The 12,595-nt window shown below is 50.6% G+C and overlaps 1 protein-coding gene across 4 annotated transcripts; it reads right to left on the bottom strand.

The window, feature by feature from the left end:
* Nucleotides 1-8,496: 8,496 nt before the first annotated feature.
* On the bottom strand, nt 8,497-12,333 carry LOC103189355 (rho-related GTP-binding protein RhoG-like). 4 transcript variants are annotated; one of them, XM_042340560.1, is made up of 2 exons: nt 12,316-12,333; nt 8,497-9,759 (listed from the first exon to the last, which is right to left on the bottom strand). In XM_042340560.1, the coding sequence occupies exon 2, from the start codon at nt 9,732-9,734 to the stop codon at nt 9,159-9,161; it is 576 nt and encodes a 191-aa protein (XP_042196494.1). In that variant the 5' UTR covers nt 9,735-9,759; nt 12,316-12,333; the 3' UTR covers nt 8,497-9,158.
* Between the last annotated feature and the right edge of the window lie 262 nt (nt 12,334-12,595).

A 12,595-nucleotide genomic window follows, 5' to 3' on the forward strand; every position in this document is an offset into this window, starting at 1 on the left:
GGCCACAGCGCCACCTCCGGTCACAGCGCCACCTGCAAATCAGCTCAATAGCCTTGAACACAGCTCTTCATTGATCAGAAAGGAATAGGTGAGAAGACTCTGTGGGACTGATTGGGGAATACAAGGAAATAAAAATACAGCGGCAATGGTTAAAGTATGGAAATATTTTTATTTTCAATAAAGGAGGCCATTGCTACCTGTTTTTCTTAGCGACAATCTAATGATACAAACTATTGCAAAGTACTATTTACAGGATGCAAGAATAGGAAACACAGTATCCCATAGATGGGATAGAACAACAACAACAAGATTTCATTTATAGAGCGCCTTTCATGTCGGGAGGACATCCCAAGGCGCTGGACAGTTGGGTCGGGACCCGAGCAGAGGGGAAATGATCAGGGTGAGGGGAGGGAAGGGAGGGAGCGAGGAGGGGGGAAATGGTCAGGGTGAGGGGAGGAAAGGGAGTGAGCGAGGAGGGGGTAGAGAGTCGAGAGCGGAGCTGAAGGCACAGTCAAAGAGAAAGGTCTTGAGACCGGCCTTGAAGGAGGAAAGGGAGGAAGCGGCAAAGGCACTGGGGATAGAGTTCCAGAGCCTCGGGGCTGAGAGGCTGAAGGCCACCGATGGTAGGGCGGTTAGGGCGGAGGATGTGGAGCAGACCGGAGCCAGAGGAACGGAGGGTACAGGCGGATAGTAGGTCGGAGAGGTAGGAGGGAGCAAGGCCGTGAATGGCCTTGTAGGTGAGGATGAGGATCTTGAATTCGATCCTCTGGGGGATGGGAGGCCAGTGGAGGCGAGCGAGGGCGAGGGTGGGAGTGATGTGGTCCCGAAGCCTGGTGCGGGACAGTACACGAGCTGCAGAGTTCTGAATGACCTGCAGCTTGTGAAGGGAGGTGCCGGGAAGGCCGGCGAGGAGAGAGTTCCCGTAGTCCAGCCTTGAGGTGATAAAGGTGTGGACCAGTGTTTCAGCAGCGTGAGGGGTGAGGTAGTGCCGTAGTCTGGCGATATTCCGGAGGTGGTGGAAGGCGGTGCCAGTTGTGGCGCGGATGTGGGGAAGAAAGGACAGCTCAGGGTCGAACAGAACACTGAGGCTCCTGACTGGCTTTGAGAGGTGGAGAGTGCAGCCTTTGATGCTGATGCTGTCAGCGCCTGAGGTGCGGAGGCGCTGACGTGAGCCAAACAGGAGGGCCTCAGTTTTGCGCACGTTGAGCTGAAGAAAGTTGTCTCTCGTCCAGGACTCGATGTCAGACAGGCAGCTGTCAGGACATCGGGGGTCGTGGAGTTGAGGGTAGAGGAGGACAGGTAGAGTTGGGTGTCATCTGCATACATGAGGAAGTTAACCCCATGTCTGCGGATGATGTCACCAAGGGGAGCATATAGAGGGTGAAGAGTAGGGGACTGAGGACAGAGCCCTGAGGGACGCCGCACGAGACAGTGCGGGGGCCGGAGGAAAAGCCGTTAGTGGAAACAAAATGAAGACGGTGGGAGAGGTAGGACCTAAACCACTCAAGGACAGGGCCTTGAAGGTTGAGGTGGGAGGACAAGCGGTGGAGGAGGATAGAGTGATCGACCATATCGAATACGGCCGATAGGTCGAGGAGGACGAGGAGGCTGAGGGAGCCCTGGTCGCAGATGGTCAAGATGTCATTGGTGACCTTGACCAGGCCGGTTTCTGTGCTATGGGCAGCACGGAAACCCGACTGAAGGGGTTTGAATAATGAATGGGTGGAGGGGAAAGAGCGCAGCTGGGAGGCGACAACTCTTTCAAGGACCTTGGACAGGAAGGGGAGGTTGGAGATGGGCCGGTAGCTTGATAGCTGTGATGCATCAAGGGAGAGTTTTTTCAAAGTGGGAATGTCAAGGGGGAAGATGAAAGAGATCTAGGAGAGTTGGTTGATTGTCTCTCACTAAGTCAAAACAGTGGGAGGCAACAATAAACAAGGCAAAAAGATGCTGGGCTATATTGCTAAATCAGTTGAATTTAGATCCCCAGATGTTATACTCAGACTGTATTGTGCTCTGGTCAGACCGCACCTTGAGTACTGCATCCAGGATCGCTCACCACTCACTACTTCACTGGGATGTGTGGAAATGAACATGAACTCACAATTTAGAGATTGGAGAAAGAGAAAATCGAGCAAAACAAATTACAAATAAAGCTTTTCAATGAACTGTACAAAACTGGTACAAGCTTCAGTGTGCAAAATTTCTCTTTAAGTTCAAAGTCAAATCACAATTTGATCACATTAAGAATCCAGCGTGGCCTTTGTGTAAATTAGAATGAGACGGACTGGATAATGTTCAGTAAGAATGGTTCACCACCACATCTGGCTGGACCTCATCAAGAACTACCACTCCGCTTTCGCCTCAGCCAAATCATCCATCTATTAAAGGTTAATCCTGGAGGTGAAAGGAAATCCCAGGCTCCTGTTCTCCACCACTAACTGGCTCCTCCGCCCTTCCCGACACGCCTCGCAGATACTTTCCTCTGATTCTCACTGCGAGAAAATGCTGCACTTCCTCAAGTCCAAAATCGAGGGAATCCACTCAGTTGCCACTGCCCTCCCAACTTCCAACCCCTCCCTACCCCTACCCCACACAAGTACCCATCCGACAACTACCCATCCCTCCTTCCACACTTTTGAACCTGTCACCCCCTCCTCTGGCTTCAACACAGTAACCTCCATGAAGTCCACCACCTGCTCCCTCGACCACATCCCCACCCATCTCCTTAAATCCCAGCTCCACCTCCTCGCCCCAATACTCGCCGACATCATTAACCTCTCCATGTCATCTGGCGCTGTTCCTTTCCCCTTCAAAACAGCCACTATCACCCCAACCTTGAAAAAACCTTCCCTCGACCCATCACAGCTATCCAGCTACTGGCCCATCTCAAATCTCCCTTTCCTATCCAAGATCCTTGAAAGAGCTGTTGCCTCCTAGCTTCGCTCTTTCCTCTCCACTCACTCCCTCCATGAGCCCTTCCAATCGGAGGTCACAAACGACATCCTGACCATGTGTGACCAGGGCTCCCTCTGCCTCCTTGTCCTTCTTAACCTCTCCGCCGCCTTTGACACCGTGGACTACTCTCCTCCACCACCTCTCCTCCCACTTCAACCTTCAAGGTTCTGTCCTTGACTGGGTCAGGTCCTACCTTTCACACCGCCTCCACTTCGTCGTGGCAAACGGTTTCTCCTCCAGCCCCCGCATTGTCTCGTGCAGTGTTCCTCAGGGCTCTGTCCTCGGTCTCCTCCTCTTCACCCTCTACATGCTCCCCCTTCGTGACGTCATCCGCAGACATGGGGTAAATTTCCACATGTATGCGGATGACACCCAACTCTAAGTCTCTGCCTCCACCCTGAACTCCAGGACTACTGAGGTCCTGACTGACTGCCTGTCGGACATCAAGTCCTGGACGAGGGTCAACTTTCTCCTACTCAACATCAGCAAGACCGAGGCCCTTCTGATTGGCTCGCGCCAGCGCCTCCACACCTCAGGCGCTGGCTGCATCAGCCTCCATGGCTGCACACTCAACCTCACTAAGCCAGTCAGGAACCTGGGTGTCTTGTTTGACCCTGAACTGTCCTTTCTCCCCCACATCCGCGCCATGACTGGCACTGCCTACCACCATCTCCGCAACATTGCCAGACTCCGCCACTGCCTCACTCCTCAGGCTGCCGAAACCCTCACCCACTCATTTGTCACCTCAAGGCTCAATTATGGAAACTCCCTCCTCATCGGCCTTCCCAACTCTTCCCTTCACAAGCTGCAGATCATCCAAAACTCGGCAGCTCGTGTACTCTCACGCACCAGGCTCCGTGACCCCATCACTCCCACCCTCGTCTGACTCCACTGGCTCCCCATCCCCCAGACGATCAAGTTCAAGATCCTCGTCCTCACCTTCAAGGCCATCCATGGCCTTGTCCCCTCCTATCTCTCTGACCTGCTGACTCCCTACCAACCTGCTCGTTCCCTCCGCTCATCAGGCTCTGGTCTGCTCCATGTCTCTCGCCCGATCCGCCCTACCATCGGTGGCCGGGCTTTCAGCCTCTCTGCCCCCACACTCTGGAACTCCATCCCACGGTCTTCACCTCGCTTCCTCCCTTGCATCTTTCAAGGCCGGTCTCAATACCCTTCTCTTCGATCGTGCCTTTGGTCTCCCTCCTACCTCCCTGCCTTCCCTCACCCTTACACCACCCCTCCCCCATACTCGGACCCCGACATCTGACTGTTCAGCGCTTTGGGACGTCCTCCCGACGTAAAAGGCGCTCTACAAATGTAATTTTGTTGTTGTTGTAAGAAGGACATTTCCAAGAAATCCACAAGCAGTGGCAGATGCCACAAGTAATATCAAGAGCGGCAGCATTCAGCAATTCTGGGTGTATTCCATGCTATTAGCCTGTATCATAAAAGAAATGTTATCATTGCTCACTAACAAGTTAGATTTGTATACATGATCATGGCTGGATAAATGTATTGCAGTCAATCTAGCTGATTGATAAAAAAAACTATTGATTTTTTAAATTATTTTCTTCAATTGACACAATATGCCTCCACTACCAACAACAACTTGTATTTATATAGTTCCCCTCACGCAGGCTTGGGTTTCAGAGAACTTGACAGTGGTAGAGCACGACTCCAAGCTGAGGGGAGGCAGGAGGTGACCGTAGACATGGTCGAATAGGAAGATCTTCAGGCGTGACCTGAAAATGGGGAAAGAGGGGGCAAGGCGGAGGGATAGATGAAGAGTGTTCCAGAGTTTGGGGCCGTAGTAGCTGAAAGCACAGCCACCAATGGTAGAAAGGAAAGCACGAGCGACATGCAGAAGGCTGGAGCCAGTCGAACGAAAGCAGAGGGTTGTGGACTGGCGGGGTGGTGGGGGGGTGTAAACAGGTTGGAGAGGTAGGGGGGTGCCAGGGTATGAAGGAATTTGCAAACGAGTGTGAGGATCTTGAAATCAACCCATTCAGTGATGGGGAGCCAGTCAAGAACTGGTAGGATGGGGATAAGTTTAGCACAGGTGAGTATGCAGCCGGCAGAGTTTTGCATCAGCTGGATCCTGTGCATGGTGGAGCTGGGGAGACCAGGAAAGAAGGCATTTGAGAAGTCCGTCGGGAGGTGACGAACACATGGACGAGTGTTTCGGTTGTGTCCGGGGTAAGGTAGGGTCGGAGGCCGGCAATGAGGCGGTGGTGGAGAAAGATAATCCTGGTCAGGGACCGGATGTGGGGAAGGAAGGACATCTGTGGGTCAAACTTGATGCCTGGGTCGCATACTGGTTCGGTAAATCTGAAGGATAGGCTGAGGAGGTTGAGGAGATCAGAGCCTCAGGATAGAAGAAGTTGACTGGAACTAATGAGTATGGTTTCCGTCTTGTCAACATTGATTTGTGCAAAGTTTTAGCTCGTCCAGGCCCTGATATTGGCCAGACAAGCTGAGAGAACATTGGCAGACCTGGAGTCACAGCTGGAGTAGATTTGTGTGTTATCCACATACACGTGGAAGTTTACCCCATGTCCATGGATGATATCGCAAAGAGGAGCATATAGATGAGGAAGAGGAGGGAGGAGGGACAAAGGTGGAGCCCTGGGATACACCACAGGTGCCCAGGCAGGGGTGGGACGAGAAACCGTTTGAGAAGATAGTGAAGGCGATTTGTTAGATACAACAACAACAACAAGATTCCATTTATAGAGCGCCTTTCACGTCGGGAGGACGTCCCAAAGCGCTGGACAGTTGGGTCAGGACCCGAGCAGGGGGGAAATGGTCAGGGTGAGGGGAGGGAGGCAGCGAGGAGGGGGTAGAGAGTCGAGAGGGGAGCTGAAGGCACGGTCAAAGAGAAACGTCTTGAGACCAGCCTTGAAGGAGGAAAGGGAGGAAGCGGCGAAGGTACTGGGGGATGGAGTTCCAGAGCCTTGGGGATGAGAGGCTGAAGGCCCGGCCACCGATGGTAGGGTGGTTGGGGCGGGGGATGTGGGGCAGACCGGAGCCAGAGGAACGGAGGGTTACGGGCAGGTAGATAGGGGGATAGTAGGTCGGAGAGGTAGGAGGGAGCAAGGCCGTGAATGGCCTTGTAGGTGAGGATGAGGATCTTGAATTCGATCCTCTGGGGGATGGGAATCCAGTGAAGGCGAGCGAGGGTGAGGGCGAGGGTGGGAGTGATGTGGTCACGGTGTCTGGTGCGGGACAGTACACGAGCTGCAGAGTTCTGAATGACCTGCAGTGTGGAGGGAGGGCCGGGAAGGCCGAGAGGAGAGAGTTCCCGTAGTCCAGCCTTGAGGTGATAAAGGCGTGGACCAGAGTTTCAGCCGCGTGAGGGGTGAGGTAGTGCCGTAGTCTGGTGATGTTTTGGAGGTGATGGAAGGCGGTGCCAGTTGTGGCGCAGATATGAGGAAGAAAGGAGAGCTCAGGGTCGAACAGAACCCCGAGGTTCCTGATGGCTTTGAGAGGTGGAGAGTGCAGCCTTGGATGCTGATGCTGTCAGCTCCTGAGGTGCGGAGGCGCTGACGCGAGCCAATCAGGAGGGCCTCAGTTTTATGCACGTTGAGCTGAAGAAAGTTGTCTCTCGTCCAGGACTCGATGTCAGACAGGCAGCTGTCAGGACATCGGTGGTCGTGGAGTTGAGGGTAGAGGAGGACAGGTAGAGTTGGGTATCATCCGCATACATGTGGAAGTTAACCCCATGTTTGCGGATGATGTCACTACAGGGGGAGCATATAGAGGGTGAAGAGGAGGGGACCGAGGACAGAGCCCTGAGGGACACCGCACGACACAGTGCGGGGGTGGAGGAAAAGCCGTTTGTGGAAACAAAATGAAGACGGTGGGAGAGGTACGACCTAAACCACTCAAGGACAGGGCCTTGAAGGTTGAGGTGGGAGGACAAGCGGTGGAGAAGGATAGCGTGGTCGACCGTATCGAATGCTGCTGATAGGTCGAGGAGGACGAGGAGGCTGAGGGAGCCCTGGTCGCAGATGGTCAAGATGTCATTGGTGACCTTGACCAGGGCGGTTTCTGTGCTATGGGCAGCACGGAAACCCGACTGAAGGGGTTTGAATAATGAATGGGTGGAGAGGAAAGAGCGCAGTTGGGAGGCGACAACTCTTTCAAGGACCTTGGACAGGAAGGGGAGGTTGGAGATGGGCCGGTAGCTTGATAGCTGCGACGCATCAAGGGAGGGTTTTTTTAAAAGTGGGAATGATGATGGCAGTTTTTAGGGGAACCAGGATAGTACGATCCCACTGAGGTGGATAATGGAGAGGCGATGGATGAGGATGGCGAGGTAAACAGTGTCGAAAGCAGTGGAGGTCCAGGACGAGGAGACAGAGGGAGAGGACGTCACCACCGTCCTGGTAACTATCCTGCATATTCACTGCTCTTTGGGTAAAGTACTTAAATATGAACTGTCTGCTCACCTTCCCTCTTTGGAGTTTGAGGGTGTGCCCCCTTTTATTAGATGTGCTAAATACATTTTGGTTCAGTTTTCCTACATCCTTTAAGATCTCGAATATTTGAAGTAGATGCAACAGAGAGCCTACAATCACCTGACACAATATACCCTGAAGGCTTTTGCGAAGTGCAATCACAATCACTACACTTCACACTAAATCTTATGAAGCACTTTGAGACATCATCCCGATGTGAAAGGTGCTATATAAATGCAAGGATTATTATTTTGTAGTAAGATGAGCAAATTTATTGCATATTAGTAATGCCATGCAATTAGCATATCATCTAAAACTGTCACTGCACTCACTTTGTGACTTCCTCCCAAATGCTCTACACCAAATGGAAGAATTTTCATCATCTATATAAATACAATGCAAAAACTCACATCTCTCCCTATATGACAGCCAGAGTGCAAGAATATTGCAAAACAGCATCTCCAATAAATGGGAAAACGCTTTTACATCAGTTAACAAGGCACCAAAGAGCTGGCATGTTGAACTCAAGACTCATTGAAACCCAGAGTTAGTGAGTTTCAGGTGCAATGTAAATGGGCTGTAGTGATCAACTCTATAGAATATAAAATTATCCCACTGAAGATTTTCTAAATGCATAGCTAACAACAACTTGCATTTATATGGAGTCCTGTAGCTCAGTAGTTAGAGCACTCGCTTTGCAAGCGAGAGATCTGGGTTCGATTCCCGGCAGGGTGAAACCTTGGGCAAGTTTCCTTACTCCACACACCTGATAATAATCCCCCAAGAAAAAAAAACAATTATAAAATTGTTCACTTCAATCCATGACTGTTTGTGGGACGCTGCTGTACGCAATTGGCTGCCGCGTTTCGCTCACAAATATAGTCAACTCACTTTACAGTATATTCTATGAAGCGCTTTGAGACATCTCGAAGACGTGATAGGGCGCTATATCAAATGCAAGTATTATTATTATATAGTGTCCTTCATACAGAGCAGTGTCTCTCAGTAAACAAAAAAGCTAATGCACAGAGATCTCCACTTAACACACCAGGAATTCATGACACTGGCATACATTTTCTTCAATGATGAATACTTAGCATTATTTATTTTCATTGTTTATTGTACATATCCTGCTGCCAATAACAGGTTTTCAACACATAAGGCTAGCAAGGTTGTGTGAAGCATCGTTAAAATAACAAAAGGCATAACTGCTCAGTACAAGATTTCATATTGAACTCAACATTTGTGCCAATTTGTGCCGATGTATGCCTCTTCAGACACATCAGTCAATGAGTGCTGCACTACCTTGTGTTACTTAATAAAACAGCAGTGAACAATCACCTGAGCATCAAGAAAAAAAAATCAGTGAATTGTCATAAAAACAGAAAAGTACACCAATCAAATGTGTAGGAAATATTTGTGTTAATAAAAAAATAGCCATTTCATTGCTTCGAAAATGACAAGCCTCGTGTGTAAGATTCATAACAGTTTAGCAGGAGCCTTAAAAAAAGGGGTCTTTCAAGTGACACCCAAAATAAAGCTTTCCCTCCAGCTCTGGGATTGGAAACTGGAATCCAAGGTTACCCAAGATTTAAATCTCGATAGTTATCTGCGATTAGAGAAAGAAACTGAGCAAAAGCAGCATTTCAACAAATTCCATTTTAGTCACTTATTCTGTGCATTACCACAAATCAGACACCGCTCCACTCCACTGTACAACATAGATATTCAGGAGCTCAACTATAGCAGAACACAACTTCGGCTTTTCTTTTCCTTATAAGGGTAGAGAACAGCTCTCACTGCTTCTGCAAATACTTCCAGGATCCCTTCCTGAAGGAGAGCTGAACATTCCAGGTATTTAACTGCTCTGATTTGTTTGGACAAGGTCACCCCCTGGTGTGGGGTTGTAGGGGAAAGGCTCTGCTCTTTCAACTTTCTTATAGTTTCAGAGTCATTCCTTAGATCCTTCTTCGTTCCAACCAAAAGAATAGGAACATTGGGGCAATGATGAGACACTTCTGGCTGCCATTTGTGACGCACATTGGCATAGGAGGAAGGGCTGGCAATGGAGAAACACACGATGAAGACGTTGCTCTGTGGATATGAAAGAGTGCGGAGTCTGTCGTACTCTTCTTGTCCTGCTGTGTCCCACAGGTTTAGGCTCACTGTTCGTCCATCCACAGTCATCTGTGCGCTGTAATTATCAAATACAGTTGGCACATATTCTCCAGGAAAAGCATTTGTTGTGTAACTGATGAGAAGACACGTCTTTCCAACTGCACCATCACCAACGACAACACACTTTATAGTCTGCATGATTCATGTGCGTCAGTGCACAGCTCTGAAAAAACAAAGATAGTATTTCTTAATAAAGTTAGTCACTTGTTGAATTGTTTTCTCTCTGTCTCTCTCTGTCAGTCTGTGTCTCTCTCAGTCCTCTCAGTTTTTCTGTGTGTGTCTCTTTCAGTCTCTCAATTTCTCTAAGTGAGTCTCTCTCTCTATCTATCTGTCTGTCTGTCTCTCTCTCTGTCTCTCAGTTTCTCTATGTGAGTCTCTCTCTCTACCTATCTGTCTCGCTCTCTCTCTATCTGTCTCTCTCTATCTCTCAGTTTCTCTATGTGAACGTCTCTATTATATCTCTAGCACTCTCTCTGTCTCCCTCTAACTGTCTCTCAATTTCTCTATGTGAGAATCTCTATTATATCTCTCTCTCCCCCCCTTCTGTCTCTCCCTATATCTCTCTCCTTCCCTCACTCTCTCTATACCTCTCTCTCTGTGTCCCTCTCTCCATGTCTCTCCCTCTCTCTGTGTCTCTCCTTCTGTCCCTCTCTCTCTGTCTCCCCCTCTGTGTGTGTGTGTGTCTCTTTCTCCCTCTCTCTATCTGTCTCTCTCCCTGTGTGTCTTTCTCTCCCTCTCCCTATGTGTGTGTCTCTCTCTCTCCCTCTGTCTATCGCTTTCCCTCTCTCCGTGTCTCTCTCCCTCTGTGTGTGTGTCTCTCTCTCCCTGTCTATTTCTCTCTGTGTCTATCTCCCTCCCTCTCTCTGTCTCTCTATCTGTCTCACTCTCTCCCTCTGTGTGTGTGTGTGTTTCTATCTCCCCTTCTCTCGCGCCCTCTCTCTGTGTCTCTCCCTCCCTCTCTCTGTGTGTCTCTCTCTCCCTCTCTCTGTGTCTCTCCCCCCCTCTCTCTGTGTCTGTGTATCTCTCTCCCCCTCTCTGTGTTTCCCCCCACCCTGTGTGTCTCTCTCCCTCTCTTTCTCTGTCTCCCCCCTCTCTCTCTGTGTCTCGCTCTCCCTCTATCTCTCCCTCCCTCTCTGTGTCTCTCTCTCTCTTGTTTCTCTTTCTCTCCCCCTCTGTGTGTGTCTCTCCCCCCCCCTCTCTCTGTCTCTCTCTCCCCCTCTCTCTGTCTCTCTCCCCCCTCTCTCTGTCTCTCTCTAACCCCCTCTCTCTGTGTCTCTCTCTCCCTCTCTGTCTTTGTGTGTGTGTGTTTCTCTCTCCCCCCCCCCTCTATGTGTGTGTGTGTGTGTCTCTCTCTCTCTGTCCCTCTCTGTCTCTCCCTCTCTCTGTGTCTCTCCCTCTGTCCCTCTCTGTCTCTCCCTCTCTCTGTGTCTCTCCCTCTTTCTGTCTCTCCCTCTCTCTGTGTCCCTCTCTCTGTGTGTCTCCCTCTGTCCCTCTCCCTCTTTCTGTCTCTCTGTCCCTCTCTCTGTGTCTCTCCCTTTCTCTCTGTTTCCCTCTCTCTGTCTCTCCCTTCCTCTCTCTCTCTCTGTGTCCCTCTCTCTCCCCCTCTCTCTCCCTCTCTGTGTCTCCCCCAGACCAGGGCCAGGTCGGGCCTCACTCACCACTTCACAAACTGACCGGAAAGAGGCGCATCCGGGTCCTCTCGTGTCGCACTGCTTATTGGGAAATGTAGTGCAGATTATATACGCATGCGCAGCTTCGTCATTGTGGTGCTGGGAATTGTAGTTTCACATCTCCCTGGGGCTCAATCCTCCCAAACCTCACCCTAATCCTCTGACACCATCTGTACTTCAACCCTCTGCTCCCTCTTCTCCCCCATGAAACCCACCATGTGCTCCCTCGATCCCATCCCGACCCACGCCACACCTAAACTACCTGCATCGCATCCTTCGGCTGTCAGATTTCAGGGGTTCACAAACCAAAAAATATAACCCTACAATTACAATAAAAATAATCATGTTCTGACGAAGCGTTGTGGATCCGAAACGTTGACTCACTTTCCTTTCTCCATAGATGTAGCCTGACCTGCTAAGTTTTCCCAGCTCTCTCTGCTTTTGTTTATAATAATCAAGGCTTTTGTTTTTAGCTTTTATCACGTCATTGACAGCATCACCATCCATGGTTGCACACTTCACCTTGCTAAGCCAGTCCGGAACATTGGGGCCTTGTTTCACTCTCTACTATCCTTTGTACCCCACATCTGCGCCATGACGTGCTCTGCCTTCTCCCACCTCCGCAACGTCACCCGGCTTCAACACCGTCTCATACCGCAGGCCGCCGAAACCCTCATACATGCCTTCATTACATCGAGGCTCGACTATTCAAACTCACTGCTTGTCGGCCTCCCCAACTTCTCCCTCCACAGGCTGCAGATCATCCAGAACTTAACAGCCTGCGTCCTCTCCCGCACTAGAATCTGCGACCCTATCACCCCCATCCTCGCCCAACTCCACTGGCTTCCCATCACACAGAGGATACAGTTCAAGATCCTGGTCCTCACCTTCAAAGCCCTCCATGGTCTTGTTCCTCCCTACCTCTCCGACCTCCTCACCCCCTACCACCCTGTTCGCTCCCTCCGCTCAGCGGGCTCCAGCCTGCTTCACGTCCCTGGCCTCGCTCGCCCCACTATCGGCAGGCGGGCCTTCCATCACTCTGAACCCACCCTCTGGTACTCCATTCCGCAGTCCCTCCGTCTCGCCCCCTCTCTCGCCACCTTCAAGACCCTCCTCTTCGACCGTACTTTCGATCTCCCTACTTCCCCCCTGCCCTCCCCCCTCCCCTACCCTCAGCTTGGGTCAGTAATCTCTGTCTTTCCAGCGCCTTGGGACGTCCTCCCGACGTGAAAGGCGCTTTACAAATGTAATTTTGTTGTCATTGAGAAGTTTCAAAATATAAATTCACTGTTTAAATGGAACGTCACTGCCTCCCTGTGGCCTCCTGTG

Source organism: Callorhinchus milii, unplaced genomic scaffold (genome assembly GCF_018977255.1).
Source record: "Callorhinchus milii isolate IMCB2004 unplaced genomic scaffold, IMCB_Cmil_1.0 Scaffold15, whole genome shotgun sequence".
Classification (NCBI taxonomy): Eukaryota; Metazoa; Chordata; class Chondrichthyes; order Chimaeriformes; family Callorhinchidae; genus Callorhinchus; species Callorhinchus milii.